The 22586-nt window shown below is 41.6% G+C and overlaps 7 protein-coding genes across 13 annotated transcripts; 2 read left to right on the top strand and 5 right to left on the bottom strand.

The window, feature by feature from the left end:
- The first annotated feature begins 75 nt into the window (after positions 1–75).
- On the top strand, positions 76–2578 carry LOC117567309 (RNA-binding protein lark). 2 transcript variants are annotated; one of them, XM_052005699.1, is made up of 4 exons: positions 76–234; positions 313–1249; positions 1595–1833; positions 1900–2578. In XM_052005699.1, exons 2-4 carry the CDS (start codon positions 554–556, stop codon positions 2015–2017), a joined length of 1053 nt encoding a protein of 350 aa, XP_051861659.1. In that variant the 5' UTR covers positions 76–234; positions 313–553; the 3' UTR covers positions 2018–2578. The 2 variants fall into 2 exon arrangements, with proteins under 2 accessions (XP_051861659.1, XP_034103087.1); XM_034247196.2 differs by having other exon boundaries at positions 83–234; positions 398–1249.
- Positions 2579–2588: 10 nt separating this feature from the next.
- Positions 2589–6482, bottom strand: LOC117567306 (major facilitator superfamily domain-containing protein 8). 4 transcript variants are annotated; one of them, XM_034247192.2, is made up of 6 exons: positions 6384–6482; positions 4592–4790; positions 4024–4530; positions 3710–3861; positions 3057–3653; positions 2589–2992 (listed from the first exon to the last, which is right to left on the bottom strand). In XM_034247192.2, exons 2-6 carry the CDS (start codon positions 4781–4783, stop codon positions 2818–2820), a joined length of 1623 nt encoding a protein of 540 aa, XP_034103083.1. In that variant the 5' UTR covers positions 4784–4790; positions 6384–6482; the 3' UTR covers positions 2589–2817. The 4 variants fall into 4 exon arrangements, with proteins under 4 accessions (XP_034103083.1, XP_034103084.1, XP_034103082.1 ...); XM_034247193.2 differs by having other exon boundaries at positions 4592–4832; positions 6384–6455; XM_034247191.2 differs by lacking the exon at positions 6384–6482 and having other exon boundaries at positions 4592–5011.
- A 388-nt stretch (positions 6483–6870) lies between these two features.
- LOC117567307 (uncharacterized) lies at positions 6871–8499 on the bottom strand. The gene has a single exon (XM_034247195.2). It carries the CDS (start codon positions 8352–8354, stop codon positions 7053–7055), a length of 1302 nt encoding a protein of 433 aa, XP_034103086.1. The 5' UTR covers positions 8355–8499; the 3' UTR covers positions 6871–7052.
- Positions 8500–8637: 138 nt separating this feature from the next.
- On the bottom strand, positions 8638–9456 carry LOC117567310 (signal recognition particle 19 kDa protein). The gene is made up of 2 exons (XM_034247197.2): positions 9269–9456; positions 8638–9198 (listed from the first exon to the last, which is right to left on the bottom strand). The coding sequence occupies exons 1-2, from the start codon at positions 9331–9333 to the stop codon at positions 8769–8771; spliced, it is 495 nt and encodes a 164-aa protein (XP_034103088.1). The 5' UTR covers positions 9334–9456; the 3' UTR covers positions 8638–8768.
- Positions 9457–9623: 167 nt separating this feature from the next.
- On the top strand, positions 9624–14982 carry LOC117568144 (terpene synthase). 2 transcript variants are annotated; one of them, XM_034248553.2, is made up of 7 exons: positions 9624–9920; positions 10196–10350; positions 13605–13713; positions 13784–14044; positions 14114–14216; positions 14281–14408; positions 14482–14982. In XM_034248553.2, exons 1-7 carry the CDS (start codon positions 9855–9857, stop codon positions 14638–14640), a joined length of 981 nt encoding a protein of 326 aa, XP_034104444.1. In that variant the 5' UTR covers positions 9624–9854; the 3' UTR covers positions 14641–14982. The 2 variants fall into 2 exon arrangements, with proteins under 2 accessions (XP_034104444.1, XP_034104443.1); XM_034248552.2 differs by having other exon boundaries at positions 13569–13713.
- An 840-nt stretch (positions 14983–15822) lies between these two features.
- On the bottom strand, positions 15823–18758 carry LOC117568143 (transcriptional repressor CTCF). Of its 2 annotated transcripts, none has more exons than XM_034248550.2 (4): positions 18602–18758; positions 18103–18410; positions 16081–18035; positions 15823–16019 (listed from the first exon to the last, which is right to left on the bottom strand). In XM_034248550.2, exons 2-4 carry the CDS (start codon positions 18404–18406, stop codon positions 15912–15914), a joined length of 2367 nt encoding a protein of 788 aa, XP_034104441.1. In that variant the 5' UTR covers positions 18407–18410; positions 18602–18758; the 3' UTR covers positions 15823–15911. The 2 variants fall into 2 exon arrangements, with proteins under 2 accessions (XP_034104441.1, XP_034104442.1); XM_034248551.2 differs by having other exon boundaries at positions 18103–18406; positions 18602–18740.
- A 2022-nt stretch (positions 18759–20780) lies between these two features.
- Positions 20781–22509, bottom strand: LOC117569629 (putative RNA-binding protein Luc7-like 1). Its single transcript, XM_034250867.2, has one exon. It carries the CDS (start codon positions 22398–22400, stop codon positions 21132–21134), a length of 1269 nt encoding a protein of 422 aa, XP_034106758.1. The 5' UTR covers positions 22401–22509; the 3' UTR covers positions 20781–21131.
- Between the last annotated feature and the right edge of the window lie 77 nt (positions 22510–22586).

Raw genomic sequence — 22586 nt, 5'->3', positions numbered from 1 at the left:
CTGTCTCTAGTTATTGCACAATTAGTATATTTCGGTATTTTTCGATGTAAACTAGTGGATTTTGAAGTTCAATTTGTGGCCACACGATTGCTTCAACGCATACACATACGATATAATTTTTCTGCTGAAAATTTTGTGAGAAAGTTAGTTTTGCAAGCTGAGCTGCTCAACGAACATAAAATAAAATTAATTCAGCATTATTTTTTTGTTTGTTGGTTTACAAGAAGAGCACAGGTAAGAAGTCTCAATAAATATTTGAAAAACATATACCGCCGTCTTGCCATTACTGTATATTACTTCGGTCTCGCATAGCCGTCGTCGCTGTCGCCGCCCGCCGCCATCTTGTTTTGTATATTGTGTGGAAATAGATTTTAATATTATTATTCACGCGTTGCAGCACACAAATAAAAAAACGAAACAAAAGAATAATCAAGTCCAAATAACGCGTGAAATTTGAAAAAAAAATCGCGTACGCTCTCAAGATATTCAAGCCCAAGCAATTGATAATAACGCAAGAACCGTGGACGACGCCGCAGCCGAAACCGTCGCCGTGATGCCCGGAGCCGGCACGTTTAAGTTGTTCATCGGTAATCTCGATGAGAAGACGCAGGCAACGGAACTGCGGGCGCTATTCGAAAAATACGGTACTGTCGTCGAATGCGATGTGGTGAAGAATTATGGGTTTGTGCACATGGAAACGGAGCAGCAGGGTCGCGATGCCATACAGAACTTGAACGGTTACGTGCTCAATGACAATGCCATCAAGGTCGAGGCCGCCAAGAGTCGACGCGCCCCAAATACGCCGACAACGAAAATCTTCGTTGGGAATCTAACGGACAAAACGCGTGCGCCCGAGGTGCGTGAATTGTTTCAGAAATACGGCACCGTCGTCGAGTGCGACATTGTGCGCAACTATGGTTTTGTGCATTTGGACTGTGTCGGTGATGTGCAGGATGCCATCAAGGAATTGAACGGTCGCGTTGTCGATGGCCAGCCACTCAAGGTGCAGGTCTCAACCAGTCGTGTGCGGCCCAAGCCGGGCATGGGCGATCCGGAGCAGTGTTATCGTTGCGGCCGTTCCGGTCATTGGTCGAAAGAGTGTCCGCGTTGGACAGGTACTGGTGGACGCGAGCCACCACCACCGCTCAGTGCCGGTGGCTACAGAGATCGCATGTACAGTCGTGATCCGTATCCGCCACCACCACCGCCGCCGCCATTCCTGCGTGATCGCATTATGGACGGCTTTAGGGTAAATGCAGTTAAAAAATCAATCATAGATACATGTTGGCAACTCAACGGGTCGTTTTAAAGATGTAATTGCAGCTTGCGTTTATTTATTGCAAGTAATTTTAGAAATCCCATCGTATTTCTGAGACTTCCGAATGACAATTTTGGCATAAAACAACACATATTTAGATTTTTCCATTGGAATCTAACTGAAAGCTGAACACTATTAATCTTTCATTCGACCCGTCGTGTTCAATACATCACATTATTGAAAAAAAATGCTAAAAGATTAATTTTCTCGTAAAAATAGTAAACATAATCTTAGCGCGTTCATTATACTAATTTTCTCCGTTTTGTACTCTCACAGGACTATGATTATTATGACCGTCGCTTTGAGGACTCACGTGACATGTACGAGCGACGCTATCAGACATCGCGTATGCGTGATTTCCCACCGCCGCCAATATCGCGTCGCGAGCCCATGCCGCTGCCCCCACCGTTGAGCGGCAGCCTGCGTTCGTGCAGCGTTTCCCGTGGCTATGATACTCTATTCAGTCGTCGTTCTCCGCCGCCGCCGCGCAGCAGCAATGGCATGAGTCGTTATGGGTAAGTACAGTTAATTGATTTACTCGATGCTCGGTATTATATTAATATATTTTTCCCTATCTGCAGCTCGCCAACACCGCATGGATATGAGGACTTCAGTCGTGACTCCTTCGACGAGCGCATGATTTCGTCGCGAGGCATGCGTGGTCCATCGCCTCCGGGACGTCGATATGCGCCTTACTGAGATGAGTTGTATTATCACGGCAGTAGCTGAGTGTCGCCAGTGGCTGCTTTTGGCGGTGCATTTGGAACAACTGCGCCTCCAACTCCACATCTAACTACTCATCCATATCTACCAATTTATAACTACAACAACACTTTCAGTGGTGCAACATGTTGGTTTCTTTGCTGGTCGCCAACGCATCATCAGCAACACCTACTACAGCAGTTGCCGTTACTACAGATGTGGATGCAACCGTACTGGTAGCATTGCCACATACCACGAAATTGAACTAAGCAGTAACGTAAGGCATAACAATTTATGATAGAAATCCCCTCTATATAGTCATCCATTTCTCATACTATTCATACATTAAAAAATAAAAAACATTTGTTTGACTGATAATGACGACATCGGAGTAATTAGGCATGTATCCATATTATATTCGTTGCGTTCATTATTTCATCAAAAAAATAAAAAAATCATTTTTACGCGTAAACTATAAAAATCGAATTGGATATGTGCGATTAATAATAAGTCCAATAAAAAGCAACAAGCACAAATAATTGTGCTTTTTGGAAAACATGTCCTTTCATTTGTTATTTAATTTAACTTTTATTTCGGTCAGCGGCTTAATTATGAAAAATGCAGATGACAAATTTTATAAATATGTCGAAAAATATATATTGTTAAACGTATTTTCATAACTTACTACCAGTTCATTATCTGCTGTAAAACGGATTATTTCCTAAAAATTCATTGTTAAACTTAAAGGCAGTATTAGTGTATTGCACCTTTCTTTGATTTTCATATCTCCAATACTGCTACGTTTTGGAACTGTTCACAATTTGAATGCTCTTGGATGGCGCCAATAGCTCATCTGCATCATCATCAATGGCCAAGTTTGCGTCTGCATTGGATTTGTCATTGGGCTTATGTAGTTCTTGCAACTCCACAACTTTTGCTAAATTATCGATCGTTGGCGGAATGAGTAATCGACTGCAATAGACAATGAACGAAGCTTAATGAAGATTACGAAGTATAGGAATGTTATTTAACTTACTTGCTGCATAGCAGCCAGATCATCGATACAATCATCATAACCGAAGTGAAACCGAAAGTCCAATATGTGCCCAGGCGTGTATAGATGGAGACAACGAACACGGGACCCATGACACGCGACAAGCAGCCAGCTCCAGTCAGCATGCCCATCCAGACGCCTTGTGGACGTGGACCCAGCACCTTGGAGAATATTGTCTGTATCAACGTGACGCCAATGGGGTAGCCGACTGAGGTCAGCGCAAACCCAAGGATGAACTGTGTCAATGTTAGCGCTGGTAGATCTGGGCACCAATTCTGCGTGGGTGGGCAACCCAAATAGATGGGGTCACTACTGCTCAGATTGGCGCTAGCATTATAAGCGGCGGCCAGTTTGGGGGGATCTGGTCCCCAGGGAATGTAGAGCAGTCGACCTATGACCATCAAAGAAAAGCCGCCCCAAATGAGTACAAAGCGCTCCGCAAATAGCTTACACATTGGTTCGATGAGCACAAAAGTGACTAGCGAAATGATAGCAGCGACGGCCATACAGAGGCCCATATAGGAGAGTGCCTCGTCATTAGTCCAAGCGAACATGTCCATGGTAAGCGAAGTGCCCAAGCTGGAAATTAGATTCTGTAGAAGAGCGAAATGCAGAGAGAGCTAGCTTAAACTTACGTTTCTAGCAATACAAAGTTGAATACGAGCACAAAGAAGGCTACAATCAAAGTCCAGGCGGACAAGTAGTTCGGTTTGATGGCCTTCCAGGTGTCGCGCTCCGAGGTGCCGCCTTGCAGCACCATAATCTCACGAGCGGCAATCTTGTGTTCCTAAAAAATGCAGTTATGAAGAAAGCTTAAATGTATGCAAGAATGATTCAATAATTTCAATAAAATAGAAGCCGTATTACCAAGCTTCGAACCGATCTACGCTCCAGTTCGAAGCCAGGCTAACATTTTTGCGGTTTGTAGAACGGTCTTGCATTATCTTACCTGAAATATAAATGGCAGAAACATCACAAAGTTGCTCATGCTCATGAGCACATTAATCCAACCGGACGCAGTATACATATTCACATGCATGCCACCCCACAGCCAAATGTAACCTTGGCGACCAAGCGGCGTGACCAGAGCCTGCAAACCGGGACCAATGATGAAGCCCAACACCTGGGCAAGTGAGACCATGGACACTGCATGTGTGCGTTCACTGAGACGTGTTGCAGCCGATAAATAGGAGCGGCATAAGGCAATATTGGCCGAGCTGACACCGATTAGGAATCGCGAGATCAACATCCAGTATTTGGCATTATCCCCGACCAGCTCCAGAGACGAATACAGCGCACTTGCAATCGTAAAGAGACCAAGGGAGATCAACAGCGGCAGACGAATGGTGCCTAGTTTATTGCCCCACCAGCCAAAGATGGGACTAAAGATCATTTGAGCCAACGGATTGGCAGCCACAATCAGACCCATAAACTCCTTGCCCGCATTGGGATCTAGCTAAAGGAAATGATCACATTATTATTATCGCATAGAGGGGAATAGGGAACTCCTGACGCACCTCGCTTAGAAATGGCCAAATGCCAGTAAGTATTATACTAAAGCCTAGTGCCATCAGGAACATTGTGAAGTAAATGATGCGTACGGAACGCCAACGCTGTATGTAGTCCTCTAGACGTTCCAGTCCGTCGTCGACATCTTCGGGCAGCTTGGTTGTCTCGATACGAGCGCGCAACTTGCGCCAGGACTCCATGGTGTACCTGTGGACGTAACTGGTAGTAATAGTGTATCTTCTTCTGCTGCTATTGTGAGTCCGATTGCGATATTGACGACATGGTGGCATGTTGCGAATGGGAAGAGCGAGAGAGGGGAGCGGTTATGTGCATGATAAGTTTATGGTGTGAGATATGAAATGAGTAAATATGTATCCTATATATGTACATATGTATGTACATTATTATGTTTCGAAAAAATCAAATGATTCTCGCTTGCTTGGCCTTAGGCTTTTGTTTTCGCCAATCTAATAGAAATAATATTTGAATGTAGGTTTTACTTATGCATAAAAGATACGCCTTTAAGACTTTCAAAAAAAAAAAATCATAAAAAAAGAAAAATAGCCCAAATTCAAAGAAAATTTATAAAATGAAAATAATTTACTTTGATTGTTATTAACTTCAAGTACTTAGTCCAAGTTTCTATATAGTCAAAGTTCGCATATACAAAAATTTGTACAGGGTATTTTATAGTCGCGCATGTCAAAGTTAAAAACACTTGCTAATCAACCTCCCCTTCCACAACTTGCTTATCATTAGAAACCACAGATTTGGTGCTTGGCAGATAAATTAACTCAACAGCGTACGCCGAATTCTCAGCTGTTTTTTCTTTTATCGTTCAACCAATTTGTCCGCTTATCGTTAGCAAATACCCTAATAAGTTAAGTAAACGCGACATTTACTCACAAGCACACTCACACCCTGACTATGTATGCGTGTATTGTGTGTAGTGTTAGTTAAAGTCACTTGTTGCTGTTGACCGTTATCTTTTATCGCTAGACAAAGCGTGATATCAACTAGTTGGCAGTGCAAAGTGGGGATAATTCGTTTTATTACATTATTCCAATACTTGAAAACGCATTGCAATTGTGACTTTCATTATACATATATATATTCCGGACCGGCATATTGATTAAAATATATTCAAACTTAGTTCATTGAATCGCTGCTTCCGCAACCTCAAGCTGCACATTCAAATCATATGAAATTCATTGATTTCAATCAATTGCGTACAAGCTACAAACACATGTATATACATACACATTACCGCATTTCAGATTCATTCCTAGTTCAACTTTTAAAGTCCAGCTAAGTTATTTACGTGTCTTTGTGTTAGTATCTACAATGTTGTGATATTGCTGCGATTCATCCATTTGCGATTAAGGCTTTTGCTTCTTTCTTCTCACTATTTACTTTTGTTTTTATTTTTGTTACTGCATTCGAGCACGCAGACACGCACACAGTCACACCCGAGTTCACACAGATTGTCATTGTCATCTGCTGCTGTTGGTGCCAACGCCATCAAACAATGTGGGGCCAACAAAACGTCAGAGTGAAACAGCCACTTACATATATCTTCATGTGTATATGTGCATATATGTATGTGTATTGGTGTGAGTATTTAGCTGTTGTTGTTTTCATTATATTATATTTTGTCGCACTTTGTAACGTTATAAACACAATTATAATGAGAGTAGAACTTTCGTCTCTCATCTCGCGTATAATCGCTGCCTGGATGTCGTATAGTAACAATGTTTATTTTGGTCCCCTAATTTTACCAAATTGTTGACTATCCACTACCTGTTGAGACGCTGCTGCGACGCTATTGAACCGGTCTATGTGTGACAACAACTGAAGACGCACTGCGAGCGGCGTCAGTGATCAACTGAACTCGGAACAGTTGAGGCCTGTTGCCAACATTTAAGCAACACTGCTCTCATCGCTCTCTATTTGAATTAAAAAGAATACCTTAAAGTATGCAACTAAATCGGAATGTAATATGAGTAATGATCAGGCGGAAAGTATGTAGCACTTATTGATCACTACATTTCTTGGACAACACTACGAAGTAAATACTTATTCACAGCTTGTGAATTGCGATAACCAAGATTCTGTTATCTTTGGATAGAAACAGCTCCTAAGAAAGCTTTATTGGTGCTTACTAAGCTCAATATGTCGAACATAGATATAAATCCCAAGCATCCACTCATAAATGTTGCCCCGATATATGCTACATTTTTGTGGATTATATTTAAAAGGTGAACACGGCGCTAATAAAAAGGAAATATGTAAGGATTATTTAATTTCCTAAGTACCAAAGGACACGTTTTAATAATGAACAACAAAAGTGGTTGTAGGAAGCGTAAAATAAACGCACAATAAAGCACAGCCATCCACTTACGACAAACCTACTCAATATAACATAAATTTCATTAAATCGCTTTACATTTAAAGGTAATTATGCCCATATTATTGTTGCAGCCCCAAGCGCTTCAAACGCTGCTGGCGTAGCCAAGGCAAAAGGAGACCACGCGGGGCTAGGGGAGCTGGAGGCATCACTAATGGAGCCCGTGTCACGGGAGTGGAGACTCTGGTCGTTGACACTTCGTTCTTACGGCTGCGATGGCTCAAACGTCGTTTCACCTTCCTGGGCTCCTTGCGTTGTGGTTCCATTGGCGTAGGCAAAACATCGTTCATGATATTTAAGCTGAAGACATCGCTATTGTCGTCAGCAGCCAAATGTGTCACAGTGTCCTGCAGCACCCGAGGAATACGCTCTACTACCTGCAGTGCATCTCGAAGCGGACGAATCTCTGGTCGGGGTTTTCGCACTTCCTCTGCTGCATCGAAATCGTCTTCAATTGAAACTGGTTTACTTACTCGACGCCTAGAACTCTTGCGTGACTTGCGTTCCTCCCGCTCTCTCTCTTCATCGTCGTCGAGCTGCTGCTGTCGTCTATAAAGCGGCGCTGGACGATTGAGGCGAGGAGCAGCTTGCTCCAGAAACCATGGCTCTCGATGTGGTCCTGCCAATGGCGGTGTAGTGGCTGCCTGGCGTTTAAAGGCCGCTGCTCGTTGCTTCTGGGCTCGCGTCCCAAGTGGCGAGGGACGCACCAAAGTGCTGGCAAAATCATTGAACCATTCCAAGTGATCCACAGAGCGCTTGTGACGTTCTAACTGCGATTTTTTTTCACCCAACGATACAGGTGATTCCAAAGCGTTCATGGAAAAAGCTGGACGCTTAGCAGCAACCGACAGCAACATTGGTTTGTAGATGGTGATAGTGGAGCGACGATTACGCGGACTTTTGCTTTGGGAAGCACTCCGGACAACCAGCTCCCGTTTCTGGTCGAACTGAAGGGCATTGCGCACAAAGCGATTGTTGCTTGGTCCTTGGATGAGAATCTCAAAGGGTGCGTTAAGTGTGCGCGCATTTAGTTGCATTGTTTGTATACATTCAGTATCCGAATTTTCATTGTTGCACTCACAGATGCACTCCTCTCCACAGTAAAAGCCCAGGCACCCGCAGTGTTCGCACAGCGCTTTGCAGTTGCGCTCATGCTTGTGCTCCACTAGAGGATTAGCATAACGGGATGTTGTGGACCTGGTTGGACTGATTGTAGTTGTAGTGGTCACACCAGTGGATGCAGCCAGTTGAACAAGTGACAACAATGCTGTGGCTATTAAAATGTTTCTATTCCGTGTCAACATCATGTCGATAATGATGATGCTCCGTCTCAGTAACGCTCCAATTGGATTTTGGCTGTGCATTGGCAATGTGCTGAGCGCTTTATACCGCTGACTGCAGTGAAATCGTAGACATTATTCTTCCCCCTAGTTTGTTTTGCTGCTTCGTGTTGTGACGTGACTGTCAGTTGAATTTGGATTTGTTGCTTCGCTTTTGCTTTGTGCTGTTCGCCGGAATTTTCGCTGACACCGTGTGATCTTGAGTCATTTTTAATTGAGCACATAATATGCTATGGTTCTTACACTATAACTGCATATTTAACTGACTTCATATTAGGGTCATCTTAGACATTCTTTAATAAACTAATTGTACATATGTACTCAGAGCACAAGGCCGAATTCTTGCACTTGAACTTCATTCATTAACATCTTGTACTACCGCTCAAGGTATAAAATTTATTACAAAAAATCAACTAAATGAAAACTGTTGCTGCCAATTCATCGACGTTTTCCCTTGCCCTTCTTGCCTCCACCTCCACCACCGCCGCCTCCACCAGACGAACCAGCTGCTGCACCACTCGACTGTGGCTGTGGCTGAGGTTCGTTGGGCTTGTTTTGGCGCGTCTTCAGCTGAGGTATTTTGCTGGCCACATGCTTCATGATGGACTCACGGGTGGCAAATTCGTTGTTGCACAGGGTACCATCAGCGTTCCGCAATTGCACGCGCACGCGGCCACGAAATTGGACTTCTCGACTCTTTTCGCGGCAGTACTGTTTGTTTTCGACCACAAAATGTAAGTTGGCTACGGAAAGTACATCACGTATCTCAACGTAGGTGGGATTGTCCACACAGTTCTCTTTGGGCAGACGACGACCTTCCTGACGGGTTTTCTTGGCATTGATGTATGCAGGGTAAATGCAAATCCAACTGGAATTTGGATTGAACAAAATGTTATTGGCGACTGAGGCTCTTGTTGTTGTTGCTGTGATTTAGTTACCGCTCCACTTCGCTGTGTTTCATGTTGGGATGCCAATTCGTACGCACTGGTCCTGCTGCCGCCATTATTGCACTGTTTTCCACACAGAATGAATGCAAATCCGGTCAAATTGGAAGGATTTATTAATTTTTGTTTTTATTCTCCACGCAAGCACCTGGATGAACAGTGTGACCGAAAGTGCGATTTTAATAAAAAGAAAATTGGTCACACTAATGTAGGCAATACTATCGCAGCATTTTGCGTCAACGCATATAGGCACGCCGATAGTATATAGCGTGGCCGTATACTAGAGTAACTTTTTGGACATTTTTTAACTGCAAGTGATATATTTTGAAATTGATGTTGCGGTCACGCTGCCGAATAATCAGTCTGTTTATAGTGCTAAAACCTGGTGTGCGTCTGTAGTGCTTGCCATTGTGTCTGACTACTTTCAAGTTGACCACGACGAGCGGCCCAAACAAACAATTCTAGTCACGCGTAGTGGACGCATCACCCAATACACTCTAACACTCCGCCCGCATAGCCCGACAACAAACAACCAAATACAAAACATAAGCAAACACGCGCGCAACAAACAACAACAAAAATGGATGAACTGAATGGGTTACTGCAAAAAACCAAAGATAAATCTACGCAAAAGGAGCAGGACGAGGTAGCCAAACACAATCTAACCACAAACATACCCATAACCAGTTAACCGTTAAACAGCAGCAACAGCACAGCAGCGCTGTTACTTGAACTTTGACATTTTTGAGTCGTCTGTCTGTCTGACTGGTTGGTTGGTTGATGGCCAACATAATGCGAGAAGCGAGAGGCGAAAGAAACCAAGCCAAACCTTTTGCGTTTACACTCTCTTTTATATATTTTGTGGTTTATTTACATGTTCTGCTCTGTGTTGTCAACGTCGCGTCGCCCACGCCAACACAGATTCTGCTGCAGCCCTTTACGTACATACAACAAATTCCAGGCAAACAGTTTCGCTCCGAACTGGCCTTGGCCTTCAATCACTGGTTGCTTATACCGGCCGAAAAGTTGACGCAGATTGGCGAGATTGTCCAAATGCTTCATAATTCCAGTTTGCTGTAAGTCGCACACAAAATTGTTTAAGTTACTATTAACTATTTATACTGCATTTGTAACCTTTGCCTAGTTTCGTTATATTTAACTTTAAAATGTTGCTTTTTTTCTTATTCACACAATATCAATTCAATGTTTCATCTCACTTCGCACTTTTGTATATAGTATGTGTATATTTCTATTTCTATTTATGTTTGTTATGACTTGCCTTTTTGGGGTCTTGTTTACATACGATTTTACTGTGAAATTTCTAAGCGTATCAGCTTAAAACAGAATACGTTTTACTCATTTCCTGTGCAAGGAAGTAATAAAAAAGGTTACAAACTCGTAAAAAAAACCGTACATTATTGATCTAGTAGAAAATAAAGTAAACAGCATATCCCCTTTTTTTAGTAAATGCTATTATGGTGTCTATATTTAGGTAAACTCAGATGACCGATTTGCTTATCAGTTGTTCCAGCTGCTATCGTTCGTTATGATGAATTAAATATTTTCCACAGCCACAAACCCCACGTACTGGCATACAATCTGAATATATAACATTTGTGCATGAGTATAACACTTTTCGTATCATAAACTGGCATAACAAAAGAACATACTTATTTTGCATTATCATCATTGCTTATAGCGAAAACGTTGGCAAAGGGTGAGGGAGGAAGCTACTTAGCTAAGTTACTTTAGAAGGTGACTCACGCTCACACGTTGTTTTTTTTATTTACCATATATGTATGCCCACGAGTGGCAAATATTCATTGGTGTACACAACAAATACTTTCGGCATTTGCTTCAAAATCAATTCCAAAATTTGAACAATAGACCACAGAAGGCAGTGTTCTTGTTTACAATAAATTTCAATTGTGTTTATTCGCAAATTGTGCCTTTTCATGCTTCGAAATGGAATTGCATCAATTGTTTAGATTTTTCATTGTCAAATTGAATATCTAGCAGAAGGGAGCGAAGAACAACAATACACATAAATTTATATGATATACCTATATGTACATATGTAAGTGTCTATGTGTTACAGTTAGTGCATGACTGTGAAGCGCAACAGTTAAACTCTGAACTGCAGCAATTAAAGTGCTTCGCACGCTTTAATTGATGGGTTCCATCAGTAGAAGTGCCCTTCTACTCTCAATCTTTTGAAGACACATTTTTTACAGCTCACATGGCTATTGATGAGCACACTCGCCTGTCAGATACTCGCTGTCTATTTTTGTGGAATATTAAACCATTTGCGTGATTTTTCATTTATTACTCAATCGTTACACAATTAACAAAAGCCGATAAAATTGTTTATTTTTATAAATGCCTGATGGTACAGAATAGGCATAAGAAAGTTTTGAAATATTAAACAATCAGAAGTATTGTCCTCTAATTTGGTAGCTCTGGCTGTAATATTCAATAAGAACTTCAGATTTATCGGATGGACAGACATGCTTGTATATACCCTTCTATCGTTTGGCAAGCGGGTATAAGGATATATATTTTTTATGGTACTTTGTGCTTATCTCGACTTGTGATGCTTCGGCCATTGTTTGGCATTGTATCCGATTTGTCGAGCGCTTCAATCATGCAGGCTAATCCTGTCTGGTTTGCCACCTGTCGCACGGTCCAAACTTTTCTGTCTGCCTGTCTGCCTGTTATTCAAATGCAAATGTGTTCTGAAATGTCCTTAATGCTGCTTAATATCCTGCATTGTTCGTTTGGGTGCCAGTTGTAGGCGTTGACTGACAGTTGAGAGGCTGTTATCGCTGCTGCTTCTCTGTGCTTTGTGCCCTTCTTCTGCCCACTTGCTTGTGTCTTTTTTGTTGTTGTTTCTTTAGTCCAAATGCATTTTCATATCGACAAAAACTTGGTTTTACAACAACGACAAACAGCTCAGCTTCAAAGGCGTCGTCGTCAGCAGCATCAGCAGCAGCGGCAATAACAACAACAGCAGCAGCGTCATCATCATTGCCATGCCATTGTCATTTAGTCAGCTTGTCGACAGGCATTGTCACAATGTTACAACTCTTTGCAATGTGACTTGCCCGCTTCGCTTCAGCTGTGATATTGCCTGTTATATATGTATGCCCATCTCTCCTTTCCATCTCCCATTCCCATTCCCATTCCTATCTCTCATTCCCATTCCCACTCCCACATTCGCACCCCATTCGCATCCATTTAGCAGAAGGGGCCTCGCTTGAACGCCCACGCCTCCAATTTCCCTTCAAATGATTCCAGCCTTACGCGCGCGCAAACATTTTTTAATTACGCAAATGTCGGCTGCCCAGTTTGCCAGCTTACCAGCCAACCAACCCAGGCTTGCTTGCTTGCCTGCCTTGCCAGCGGGCGTGTTATTGAAGCGATATGGGCCTCAAAGAGAATCTTAAATTTATGTACATGCCATACACTAACATATGTTGTTACTATGTGTTTGTTGCCAGTGTATTTAGCATGCTGCGAGGGCTGCTCGTAGTATACATTTTATTATTCATATGTTTACCTTTGTGTTGCACGTTTGCAAGCCCCCAAAAAATAAAATCAAGATTGTAAGATTGCATGCTAATTTTCAGCTAGGGTTACGTTTATGAATTACAAACATATTACTTCGTGATATATGGTAAAATTGTTGTAGGCTATACTTTGTGTTACATGATCTATAGTTCCTAATAAATTGAATTAGGCAATCAACTACAAGATTGAAAAAATCGAAGTTTAAATTATGAGGAGAGTTATGGAGATGCAATTATAATAGAAGAATTGTTGTCAAAAGTTGCAGAATCTCTTTGATAACAATTTTCTATTACAATTGCCATTACAAAGCCAAATTAGCCAGTTCTTCTATAATAATTGCGTACAGAAAAACGAAAAATTGTATGCTTAAATAAAGTAATTTTTTTTTTTAATTTTTAATAATTAATAATTTTAAAAGTTTCAAGCCTATTTATAGATATTTAACATAAATAAACTGTAGTAAATATTTAAGTTTTGAAGAAATTAAAAACCCCTTGAAATTGTGCCACATGCAATAACTTTTGAATTTGCCCCTCATCTGGTTATTAGTATTATGTTTATGTACTACTATATACGTTGTATTGTAGAACAGTATAAATGCATTAACAAGACAACACTCACACACACTACTTACACTCGCACTCCACTTGCACAGCAATTAAATAGATGAAACAAATTAACTCAGAGCTCTCAATGTGTTCTTAACACCCCTGCAACGTTACAGCATTGATGATATTGAAGACAATTCGATACTTCGCAGAGGTGTGCCTGTGGCGCATTCCATTTATGGCGTGGCCAGCACCATCAATGCGGCCAACTATGCACTGTTCTTGGCCCTCGAGAAGGTGCAGCAATTGGGACATCCAGAGGCAAGTCTCAATCGAGTACACAGTACACATTAATCAATACACATTACTAATTAATTTATTTGACTGACAGGCTACCAAAGTCTATACGGAGCAGTTGCTGGAGTTGCATCGTGGCCAAGGAATGGAGATATATTGGCGCGATAGTTTCACATGTCCCTCCGAATCGGATTACAAATTGATGACTGTGCGGAAGACTGGTGGCCTATTTATGCTCGCCATACGCCTTATGCAGCTGTTTAGTACGAACAAGGAGGATTACTCAAAGTTAACAGCCATTTTGGGCCTATATTTTCAAATACGCGACGACTATTGCAACTTGAGCTTGAAGGAGGTGAGAGAATGCACAATAGTTTATATTGTATTCAAACAATACAGTATCAATATATACTTTTTTTTGTAGTACACGGAAAACAAGAGCTTTGCTGAAGATCTCACAGAGGGCAAATTTGGTTTCCCAGTTATTCATGCGGTGCGAACGCAGAAACATGATAAACAGGTTTTGCGTAAGTCCTTCGACTTAAAATGTTGAATGTTGAGGGTGTTAATTGTGGCTCTCCTTCATCACAGATATATTGCGACAGCGCACGCACGACATTGAGGTCAAGAAGTACTGCATCAGCTTACTGGAGAAACTGGGCAGCTTTCAATACACACGCAAAGTGCTTGAAACGCTTGACGTGGAGGCGCGTGCCGAGGTCGGTAACAATTAATTGCTTTATTTGTTGGTTTATGTTCTTAAGTTTTGCTTTTGCTTTCTTGTTTGTGCAGGTGACACGTCTAGGCGGCAATCCCTATATGGATAGGTTACTTAATAAGCTGCTGTCCTGGCAAAGCAATGATGCTGCGAGCATCACGCAATCGAATCAAATCAATCACAACGTCACAGCACGCACCAGCCCCAATCAGAACACCCTCAATTGTAATTAACAACCAAAGAGGCAAAAGAGGGAGCAGTCGTGAATTGCAAACGGCAGCGTCAAAGTCGGAGATCGATCCGTCACCTCTTTTGCTGCTAATCCAAAAGCACCACAACAACAGCAACAACAACATCCACAACAACATCAGCAGCAACCTCAACATCTAATCCAAGCAGCTTGCGTTAGTGCGCCTTTGTTGCGTTTCTTGCAAAAATTAAAAATCTTCTAAATCTTGTTTCACGTTTTGCCTCCCAGAAAGCTGCCAAACAAAAACTAATGCAATGAAAATGTTTATACCACAAAAACCACAACAGCAGCAGCCTTACACACATGAAAACAAACAAAAAAACACGAGAAAATTGTTAAGCCAAAAGTTAATTGATAAGCAAAGCTTATGAAGAGCTAGCGAAGAGCCATAGCACAGCTTACCCCAAGAATTTGTTTATGTTTATTTTTAGTCATATACTATGTGTTATACACTATTGGATGCTAAGTATTTAGTTGGTAATAGCATATAATAATTATGTAAGGTTCCTTCCTTTTGACTGTTGTATTTCTAAATGTATTTTGTATGTACTACAAGTAATGCGGTAATTTTTTTGAAAAAAGTTCTAAATGTATTATTCAATTTGTAACTCGAAACTTATTGTGCACTTCCTTTATTGACGTTGTTCCATTTTACATTTGTTAACAATGTTCAAAAATATACAAAAAGAAACTACAAATCATATGCATACATATTAATATGTGTATTAACTAACAAATTGTTAACGTTTTAAGCAACAAAGCAACTCAAAACCTATATTTGAAACCATGTTAAATTATGCACTGCACAGCAGAATTTTTGCACTATATATATATATATATACACATACATACACATAATAGTATATACATCTTACAAAAATATATATATTTTTATTGTATACATTGCACGAAATAGAACTACAAAAAAATGCTGAACAGAAACAACTCACGCAGATTTATTGTAAACTTATGAATTGAATATCGGAAACTGTCGAGAATTTATTGTGCACGCCAAATAAATGCACGCGAAGAAAAAGGTCTACGATCGATTATTACATATATATTGTCATACACAAAATTAACTTTGAAGTATTTAAATAAATATTGTATTTATGGCACGAATATTGTAAAATTCTTCTCTCTTCTTCAGTGATACTCCATTAACTTCATCATTTAGAAAACATATTTTATTTCAACTGGGTATTATGTAAATTTATAAATATATATTTATGATTATACTTAATTTCTTGTAAGCTACGTATCCTGCTCAATCATATCCATCAGCTGCATAAACTCCTGTGAGGTAGCATCCACCTCGGTCGCATGTTCAACATAGTCGTCGTATTCGGCATCAGCATCATCCTACCAAGAAAATATATTTTAATACGTTTATTTATTTTTTTTATATTATTTACGTGCTTACCTCGAAGCCAAAACAGTTGTTTGCATTGATCTTTTGGTTGTTGGGCTCACGCTTGACCACCACTTCATTATCATCGTTGACCAGCTCGACGATGAATTGCTCATCTTCATCTTGTAGCTCCACTGTAAAATCGCCGGCATCCGGTTCTTCTTTAATTCGGAATGTGCCGCCTTGCGATACGACTTCGGTCTGGCCTCGTGGCGCTTTTAACTGGCGATTTATAATGACAAGCTTCCGCTGATTCTTCTTTTTCTCCCGCTCTCTGTCTCTCTCGTTATTGGGCGTTTTTTTCGTTCGCGAAGTAGAGATGGCAGAGGACTTGACTTGGTTTTCATCGGACACTTTTTCGTCCGCATCTTCGTCCAAGTCCACGAAGTCGCTGATCTCGTATTGATCTTCTAAGTCAATGGACATATCTTCGCTTGTCTCTCGCAGTGCATCCATATCAACGCCATTTACAAGCGTCGTAATACTGCCATCCGGTTGCAGACGAACATTGCGACCCATTTTCAACTTCAGCTGCTTCTCGCGAGAATTTAGGCTAGCGTCATGTCGCTCCATGTGCCTCATCAGATTGCCCTTCCGGTAAAAGACACGCGAACAGTTGGGACAGGAATGAACTTTTTCACGCGGCTCTGGCTGCTTGTAGTCCTCATCATGCAATAGATTACGATGGCGACGCAGCAATTGACGCTGCCGAAATGCTTGTGGACACAGATCACATTGGAAGGGCTTCGAGTCGGTGTGTATGTGCATATGCGAGTCGAGATGGCGTTGCGAAACAGACGCATAACTGCACAAGGTGCAACGATAGCATTTTTCGCCATCGTGTGTCTTTAAGTGCAGTTTGTACAGATAACGATCGGGCAGCTCCTGACCACAACGTTTGCAAATAAACGGGGTGTCCGATGTGTGCATATTGGCCACGTGAGTGCGCAGATCCGCCTTGCGTCCGCATGTTGTGGGGCAGAGCGTACATTGGAAGATGGGCTTGTCCACAACGCTGTGGATGAGCTTATGTGCTTTCAGTGAATTAGATTGAGTGAAGCGCGATTTGCAGATGTCACATTGGTATTTCTTTTCGCCGGTGTGAATGACCAAATGGCGTTTCAGCTTGAACATGTCTTGGGAGGCGTAGGTGCAGTGTGGACACTGATATGGTCGCTCGCCAGTATGACAAGTCATGTGCCGGCGCAGTTTGGTCAACTCGACGCTAGCATAGCTACATTCAGTGCACTTGTGTGGTTTCTCCTTGGTGTGCTTGTAGCGTGTGTGGCGAATCAATTCGCCACTTGTTGTAAAGGCGCTGTCGCATTGCTTGCATTTGTGCGGCTTGTTGCCCATGTGCGTGTTCAGATGGTTTACTAGGCCTACGTTCGTTTTGAAACCACGCTCACAGATCGAACACTTGAACGAGAACTCAGTGTCGTGGGAACGCACATGTCGTGAGATGAGGAACTTCTTGTTGCTCGTGTAGCTGCAGTGGGAGCAGGCAAATTTCTGCGCGCCAGCCGCCGATGGAGCCGCCACTGCCTTTAATTTGTACTGTTTGCCAGAGACGACAAAGTCCACGTCTGCCTTGGCTGACATGTTGGCGGGATTATCATCAAATTCGAAGATTTCATCATCGCTTACTGCAGCCGCCGTTACGGAGGCGGGCTCATCAATTGTAATTGAATCCATGGTTTCATTTCCATCTTTGCTGTCATTGACATCTGGATCATCGACCAGCTCCTCGAGCTCGTCCACATTATCAATGACCACTTTATTCGATATTACCTCAGTTTTGGACGTCTTTGTTTGCGACTTTGCATTTGCTGAGCGCAGATAAGCTCGAGGAGTACTAGTTGTTTTATTTGGCGTCTTTTTCTGTGGACCTGGGCGTGTGTTAACTACCTTGGGAGTCCTTTGTGGAGTACTGTCTACTTTGGAGTTGGCAGGCCGCAGATTAATAGCTGCCAAGAAAATGTTTATATTTTCAATTCGCTTTTCAACTATGTATATGTTAAACGCCTTTCTCACCCTTCGATGTAGATGAGCCGCTGGCTCGCACTGTAATTGCAGCTGGCGTTGAGGTTACAGGCGCCTTTTGTTTCGTTTTCGACTTCAGCTGCTTTTTAGGCTTCGTCTTAATGTAGCAATTGCCTTCGTCGTCTATGAAATATTTGTCAGCATCTTCTTCTTCTTCGTCGTCCCCTCCACCATTTGCATTTGACGCAACGACGCTACCATTTTCCTTTGCAGCATTGTCTTCGATCTCCTTGTGAAAATTCATGAGAAAGGATTGCAAATCCTCAGAATCCGAGTCGCGACTGCGATTTGGCATCTTCCTTAAAAGCAGTAACAATATCAGTATGAATTTTGCGCCAAAACAACAAATAAAAGAAACATCGGTGATGGTGGCGACCTACAGCGGACATTAAGTGTCCAGCGACCCCAAGCGGCTATTGATTTCTCACAGTCTCAAAATGTCTGCAGCTGTTTGAAGCAATTGCATCCTTGCCTTAGCAGCATTACTTACTTTCCCTTAAATCGTATTTGATTAATACGACGTTTTTGCAATAACAAGTACTGTTTGGTCGATTGCTTTAATATTAATGAATTTACTTTTTAGTGCAAAGAATTTCCGTCAGAGGCGAAACAGTAGATGCGCAAAAGATGGCGGAATTGTTTGGCGTTGCCACAGCATACGAATTCCACTTAGCAGTGCCATTTTGAGTTGAACATTGTCGATAACAAAATCGTTTCAACTTTGTGGCGCGTAAAACAAACGAGTCCCTTTTGAAGTTGAACTACACCTTCTTTTGCTGTTTCAGCGCACTTAAAAGGCTAATTACGTGTTCCACGAATAAGTAAAGAAATATTGATACACACCTGTTAAAAATGGCACGCCTTTTTACACGCGTTCCCAAATAACCGAAATGTTAAAGCGTGCATATGTATAGCATAATTCAATACCTCTAAACAGCTCGCTCCACAATCATTAGTTGTAATATTAATTTTGAATAGCTTTGTGAAGGCACTGCACTATACTAGGAGAAACATTGAAACAAACAGTACAATCGAAAAATTTCAACCAAAAACAAAATTTATTAGGCGTCATAATATGATACACAATGAGCATTGTTTTTACAAACTTCTTATGTCCAAATATACTTATAATAAATATTAAAACTATGTTTAAATTCAAAATAAAAGGTTTCTTTGCATAAAGTCTTACCCTAAGTATCCCAATAAACTGTTGGCCCTGCAGCCCCATGCGAATAGTATATGTATATGTTTACTTTTATAACTGCAAATCCCAAATATAGTACTACAAATCGCAGACTCTATAAATGCTGTCAAAAGAAACGTTAGAAGAGCCACCCGAATAATACTCACATACTAGGCCAGTTTCTTTTTGGGGATTAGCCAGCTTCATTTCATTTCTGTGTATAATTTTGGCATAGCACTTTATTTATAGCATGTGAACGAGAGATTAGGTTAAATATGGGCATTTATTTTGGTTGTTTTTTGTGGTGTTGGTATTGTAACTACATATGAATATCGCTACAAGAGATTGCAATAACAAAATTGTAATTTTAATTCTGTTTTTGGTGTTTGGAAAATACGTACGTTGAAATGTGCTCATCGAAGAACCCTACGGAAGCAACACAATCCTTTAGCTGCAGCTTGGGTAAATACGTACCAAAAATGTTGCTATATTGTATTGAAATTTGCTAACAATTTTTAACGAATTCGTATACATACCAAAAAATAAAACAACACTCTCCCAAAAAGATTTAGTCGACGAAATACGTACCCAAAATGAACGCTATGAATGTATATCGGGTAGTATAGGAGAGGTATTTACCACATATATAGTTTGTATATGTACTCAGTATACAATTATCGAGATCCCTAAACTGTGCTTGGACGTTCAGTTTATATAGTAAATAAGTAAATATGCAATTATTCACTCAATACGTACCCAGCTTTACGGGACTTAGCTTTTTTTTTAAGCTTATCGGCTGAAAAGTGACTTCAAGTAGAAAACGCTTAAAGGTTACAATTTACAATTTGTCAAAAGTGAGTACATAGTATGTAGTTGTGAGCAGTAGTGATTGTTGATAGGCTTACCCCTAAATGGGCCCGATAATACGTGTACAGCAACACCACACCACACACCACCTGATGGGGGCCAAGCTGAGAGAGGAGCGCTGAGAAGTTACATACATTGGCTATATTTGTGTAGATTTGTACATACACTTGCAGAGTATATTATAAAATTGTGTTCATATTTGTAAGAAATTAAATGATTAGATTAGAAATCAGATTAATTTAAACTTCGTACAGATGTGTCGGACAAAAAATAATCCATTACTTATTTTAATAATTTTGAAGTCGAATTAAATGTAAATTCAAATTATGTAAATAAATAAATACATATGAAACTAGATCTCCTATAACCACATTCAGTTAAAATCGACTTACATTATCAATTGAATAGTTTACTTTGCTAGCGTATTACTTCTTCGGTATTCCGAATATGTGTTTGCTTTCGTGTTTGTGTTGTTTCTATAATCATTGGTGGGCACATTGGGGATTGTAAATAGAATTTAGTGGTTATTTGGGGGCTCTGGCTCTACGTACCATAAGTTTACAACTTGCCGGAGGCTGTCAAACTATTAAATAAATGTGTGCATTATTTTGCTTAAAAGAGTTTACAGTTTTTCGGTTTCAGCTTACAGTTATTCGTTTATCTGTTCTGTTTTTTGTTCTGTTAGTTTACACGGATGAAAATCAGAAGATAGAGATTAATAATATTTTACAAAAATATCTGCGATTGTTATAGTTCTTGTTGTCTATATGTATTTAAGTCGATTTATTAATTGAATAATAATGCAATTAGTTGTTGGTTTTTGCTGCTATCTGTGGCTATTATTATTTTTTTTGTTTTTTGATTTGTTTGTGAATTTTGTTGTCTACTGTGGTTGTAATTAATGCTACGTACGTGCGCTGGACACTGTTGTGTGGAACTCAATCCGACTTCCTCATCATTAGATAATCATCTAGCGACGATACCGTTCGCGGGAGAACGATCGTCTTCGGCTGCCACCAAAGTTACCGCTGTTGCTATTGTTGTAGTTGCGCCGATCGCGTGGCGAACGCTCTCTGGACCGAGAGCGACGTCTATCATTGCGGCGATCACCTCCATCTCTTCCGCCGCCGCCTCCTCCTCCGAAACGACCTCTATCATTGCGATTGTTGCGATCACGATCTCTACGCACATCGCGCTCTCTGTCACGATGATCCCGACCACTGCTACTATCAGTACCTCCTCCACGTCCCATGCTGCGTCCATCGGCATCCCGGCTACGTTGTGATGGCGCACGTTCACCGTCACTCTCACGGGCACTGCCCCGATCATTTCCCCGCTCGTTGGATCTGTCATTCGATTGTTTTTCCGCATCCCGTTGACGTTGACGCTCTCTGGAACGAGAGCGATGGACACGCGAACGTCGATCCAACTCACGACCACCCACAAAGTAACGATTTCTGCCCCTGCCGTCCTCTTCGCGATCTGGTATCTTACCCGAGCGCTTCAATTCCGCCTTGCGTGGCGCCGCCGTCTTCTCCAGCTCGATCAATTTCTCTCGTATGGTGAGAAAACCCAGATGCAACTTACCACCAAAGTGGTCCGCCAGCCGTATGTCATTGTCATGTATGCCTAGATAGGCGGAACACACCTCGCAGACGCGCAACTTCTGCTGCTGATAAGTGGACGCTGGCATCGATGTTCTGTATTCATGTTCGGCTTTGATCTTTTTTCCACGCAACTCGTCAATTTCCTTCATCAGCTCCATGCTGTCTTCCACCTCGCCAGCCTCGCCCAGTGCCTCGGCCTTTGCTAGTTTCTTGCCAATTTCCTCGGCCAGTGAATGCACTGCGTTTGCTTTCTCCGCCACTTCGGCTGTCAATTCCTCCTGCGTCTCCTTTAAACGTTGCTTGGCGGAGTCTGTGCGTCGATCGCAGTCGGCAATGAAAGCTTGCAAATGCTCCATGGCCTCGATGTCGTAGTAGTAGTCGCGGGACTTGGACGCACTCTCGTAATCTGCACGAAAAGCCAGATCATGCACTTTGGGACACTCACCGAGATCCATGCGCGTGGATGCCAGTATATCGTGCGGACAGCAGTCCAGCAAAAAAGATTTGCAGACGCGTGCATCTGAGAATTTGAGACCGCGACCATCGTCCCCGTTGCGGGTGGTACCCATCAGTTGGTCCAGCATTGCACGCATCTGATCCGTGGCAGACATTTTATTGCTTGGCGCGCTCATTTTGCAGGCCTTTTTTTCTTAATTTTCTACAAGTTTTCTCGACTCAATTTTCACCGTGAAAAAATAAAATGTAGAGCTGTATTTTAATACAAAATAAGTGTGACCGCTAGCTAATTTGTCCCAAATACCTGTTAACAAAGGTCAACTATTTGAACAGCTGAGCTAGTTCACTCTGTTAAATAGTGC

The sequence above is a fragment of the Drosophila albomicans genome, chromosome 3 (assembly GCF_009650485.2).
Source record: "Drosophila albomicans strain 15112-1751.03 chromosome 3, ASM965048v2, whole genome shotgun sequence".
Taxonomy (NCBI): Eukaryota; Metazoa; Arthropoda; class Insecta; order Diptera; family Drosophilidae; genus Drosophila; species Drosophila albomicans.
Note: the sequence above shows the minus strand (reverse complement) of the source record. Positions and strands in the feature narration are given on the sequence as shown.